General features: G+C 51.2%; 1 protein-coding gene across 1 annotated transcript; it reads left to right on the top strand.

Annotated features, from left to right (window-relative positions):
* Nucleotides 1-430: 430 nt before the first annotated feature.
* On the top strand, nucleotides 431-4,249 carry LOC115134277 (uncharacterized). The gene is given in 2 exon segments (XM_029668082.2): nucleotides 431-3,271; nucleotides 3,273-4,249. Coding segments are annotated over 2 exon segments (2,784 nt in total). The 5' UTR covers nucleotides 431-1,007; the 3' UTR covers nucleotides 3,793-4,249.
* Nucleotides 4,250-4,499: the final 250 nt, after the last annotated feature.

Genomic DNA, 4,499 nt, shown 5'->3' with positions numbered 1-4,499 from the left:
CAACTCCCATGTCCACCATCACATCTCTCAATACAACAAAGACAAGGGCACGGCTGATTCACAAGTTCAGTCGCTGCAACTCCAGTTGCTCAAATTACAATTGAATGAGGCCCAAAAGACCGCAAAGCCTAAAAAGCAAATGGTGGCGGAGGAACCCACTGATATAGCCAAGATTGTGACTCAGACCATGAACCAGATGTTGGTGGCCGCTCCAGCACCACCGACCCCCGCACAGGCACCGGTCGTATACGCCGTCCCTCCAAATCCAGGAGCCAGCTACGGATATGGAGGTTATGCCCAGCCGAGTTTCTCCAACCCCCCAGGACCAGCATGGGGGGGGGGGGCACCACAAACAGGGGGGGGGACCGCCACAAGCAAGACCCATGCATTGCTACAACTGTAACCACGAAGGCCATTACGCCAGAGACTGCTTCGCTCCCCCCTCACAGCAGCGCCTGTCATATTTGGCTAACAGGGGGAGGAGAGGTGGACAACGGGGAAGAGGGGCCCCTAGATACTCTGCCCCCGCTCAGGGATACCAACCAGCCTACACTCATCCAGCGCCTCCTACCGGCCCCACCTTCCAGGGGATGTCCGAGGGATACCCCCCATGGGAATGAGGCTGCCCACCACCACCAGTCGGGTTAGATGGCCAACAATTCTCTGTCCACACGGAACCCACTATTACATGCGTAGTACAAGGGGTCACCCACAGGTTCCTTGTGGACACTGGATGTACATATTCCGCCATCAATTCTCATCAACCCCTCTCTTCAGACAAGATAAAGGTGGTGGGGGTTTCAGGAAATCCTGAAGATCAATACAAAACTACTCCACTATTGTTCCAGTGGGGCCCTTCCAGTTTGAAACACCAATTCCTATACTGTCCAAATTGCCCAATCAACCTACTAGGTCGAGACCTACTCTGTAAGTTAGGATGCGCAATCTACCTAACTGAGTCAGGTGTGGAGGTCGCGCTCGATCCACCGCCAAGGGCCCGAATCCTGATGCTCCCAATTCTGCCCGCACCTGCTCTATCCACCACACAGGAGGTTTACTGGCTCAAATGCCTACCATCTGGACCTGGAACTCCTGCCATCCAATTTCAATTCAACCAATGGAGGAAGCTAATATACACCTTTCATCCCTATAAGACACCACAGGCAGAGTTGCACTGCACTCTCAACGTCACTGACGACGAAGATACGCCGTACACACAAGATTGGGATGAAAACATGATGCATCTTACCCCAAACATACGCTGCCTTACCATCGTGTGCGGCCCTGAGGGGGTGGCAGCCCCAGTCATACTCCCACACCATATTAAACCTTGGTATCAACTGGGACCCGACTCTGCTCCACACGTGACCCTCGCAGTAGGGAATGGACACAAGGCCCGAAGCCTGGGTCCAATGATAAAAAGGGCCTCGAAACTCACTTGGGAAGCGACTAGTACACCAGGCCTGTTGAAGGCAACCACCGAAGAGATGTGGCGTCTGACTATGGTGGACACTGAAGAACAGTGCCAGCCTGAGCGCCTCACTCTCCCCAGGCATCACGGGAAACCATATTCTGATCACCCTTCCTCCCCTGCTGTCTTGGACTCCATAGACAAGGCAATATGGACAACCACACCATTTGACGTGGGAAAGTTACAGGTCCAACCAGTGTGCATTACCCTAACCAATCCGGCACAGGTACCAATATTTCGAACCCAATATCGACTGAAGCAAGAACAGACAGAGGGGATCAGACCCACTATCGAAGGTCTCCTTGGAGCTGGGTGCATATATGGGACTCGGTCACCCTGGAACACCCCCATACTTCCTGTTCTGAAGGCAGGAGGAGAAACATACCGGATGGTGCAGGATTTCCGGGCTGTAAATGAAGTTACCACACCCATTGTTCTCCCTGTTCCAGACCCACACATCATACTGAGCAACCTGTCACCCAAACATCGGTATTTCACCGTAGTGGACTTGGCCAATGCCTTTTTCAGCATCCCATTGGATGAGGCTTCCCAGCCACTTTTTGCCTTTACCTACGAGAATCAGCAATTTACCTATTCCGTACTTCCCCAAGGTTACACTTCTTCCCCTGGAATCTTCAATTATATTCTGAAGACTCACCTGGCGGAACTGAAAATCCCAGAAGGAGTGATACTCATACAATACGTAGACGACCTGTTGCTGGGGGCTCCCACCTCAGACCTCTGTCTAGAAATGACTAAAACCCTGTTAGACTTTCTGGCAGTCAAAGGCTACAAAGTCAAGATGTCAAAAGTCCAATCATGCAGACGAACCGTTCTGTTCCTGGGAAGGGAAATCTCAAGCGAGGGGGCCGGCCTCTCAAAATCACACCGAGACTCAATCCTACATCATCCCAGGCCCATTACTGTTTCAGGAATGCTCTCTTTCCTGGGGTTGATGGGATACAGCCGTACTCACATCCCAGACTATACTGAAAGAACTGAACCTCTGAGAGAAATTGTTCGAGAAGCTGGCCCAAGAAACCTACAGGCCCCACTTACATGGACTCCTGAAGCTTCAACGGCGTTTGGGCTCCTGAAGACTGACCTGTCTGTGGCTGCTGCTCTCACGGCACCAGACTATGGTAAAACATTTCACCTGGATGTTTCTGAAAAGGAAGGCTTTGCATCCGCCGTCCTTTTTCAGAAACATGAGGGGGAGAGAAGAGTACTCATGTACCACTCTTCAAAACTTGACCACATTGAAACCGGCCAGACCGCCTGTTCCAGATACGTTGCGGCGGTAGCCAAGGCGATTGAGAAGACAGCCCATCTGGTAATGTGCCACAAGATGCAAATACACACCCACCACGGGGTGGCAGCATACCTCATCAGCAAAGAATTTACCTTCAGTGCGGACAGAAAAAACAAAATCCAGAACAAATGCACCCAGTCACACATCACTTTTGTGAACACCGACAAGAACATGGCAGATGCACTCACCGCAGAAGATGGCCTAGCACACTCCTGCCAAGAGAGGGCAGCACAAGAGCTCAAACTGAGACCAGACCTGGAAAATGAACCACTGACATCTCCAGACCTATGGCTGTACACAGACGGATGTTGCTACAAGGGAGACACAGGAAACGTAGCTGCCTATGCGGTCGTACAGCAGCTGCATGACAAAACACATGTCACGTTGGAATCAGGAATTATCCCCCAGCCAGCATCGGCACAACTTGCGGAAATTGTGGCTTTGACTCAAGCTCTAGAGAAAGCCGAAGGAAAAACTGTAAACATTTACGGACTCGGCATACGCACACGGAGCTGTGCACATAGATGGACCACAATGGGTTAGGCGCAACTTTACCACCACAGGTAACCTACCCATCAAGCACCGAGCCCAAATGGAACGTTTGATGCATGCCGTGTCCTTACCAAAGACAGTGGCCATAATGAAATGCCGAGGCCACCAAAGACTGACCAGCAGAATCAATCAAGGAAATGATGCCGCAGACCTGGCAGCCAAGGCCGCAGGAGGATACAGCCCCCGACAGATGGTGCTCGGGATAGAACCGGCAAGGACTGAATTGACAAGCCAACACATACTAGAACTACAGGAAGAGGCAGGCCCTTACGAACATTCGGTTTGGACACAGAAGGGAGGCTCTAAGGGACCAGATGGAATATGGAGATGCCATGATGGCCGACTGGTGGCTCCGGCTAATCTCTGTCCAGAACTGATAAGAGAAGCCCATGGACGCCCAGGTTTCATACATATGGTGGCACCCCCACATGAAGGACATGACAGATTTATTCTGTGACGATTGCAACATATGTGGGAGCCACAATCCAAAGAAGCCCTACCAAACCCCGATGGGGGCCTACCCGGTGCCAAACGCATGTTTCCAAGACATCAGTATAGATTATACAGACATGGGAGAAGATAATGTAAAGAACGGGAAGAGATATTTGCTAGTAATGGTAGATAGATTCTCTAGATGGGTAGAAGCAATTCCAACAGCTAAGGAGGATGGGAAAACGGTCATTAAGTGGCTACAGACAGAACTCATACCTAGATATGGGGTCCCTAGACATATCCGAAGCGACAATGGGTCCCACTTCACAAACAAACACCTGAGACAGGTGGAGGAGAGGTTCGGCATTATACACAAGTTTGGTTCCGTGTATAAGCCGCAGGCCCAAGGCCTTGTGGAGCGCTGCAACCAATCTCTTAAGTGTAAAATAGCCAAAGTGTGTGCTGGTACAAAACTGACATGGGTGGAGGCCCTGCCACTGGCGTTGATGGCCATGAGGTCATCACCTGGGGCAGGGACTCATCTCACCACACGAAATAATGACAGGAGAGTAATGCCAGGTCCACCAAGAGAGGGAGGTCATATGCCCCCTCTTGATGTACACCAGATAGGTATGACTGACTGTGTAAGAAAATTGACGGAACTGTCCGCAGCTCTTTCCAAACAGATATACAAAGTCCATGAGGGGGAGCTGACGGGAGATCCGGAGCAAC

This window comes from Oncorhynchus nerka, linkage group LG24, assembly GCF_034236695.1.
Source record: "Oncorhynchus nerka isolate Pitt River linkage group LG24, Oner_Uvic_2.0, whole genome shotgun sequence".
NCBI classification, from domain to species: Eukaryota; Metazoa; Chordata; class Actinopteri; order Salmoniformes; family Salmonidae; genus Oncorhynchus; species Oncorhynchus nerka.
This window is presented reverse-complemented; position numbering and strand designations above follow the sequence as displayed.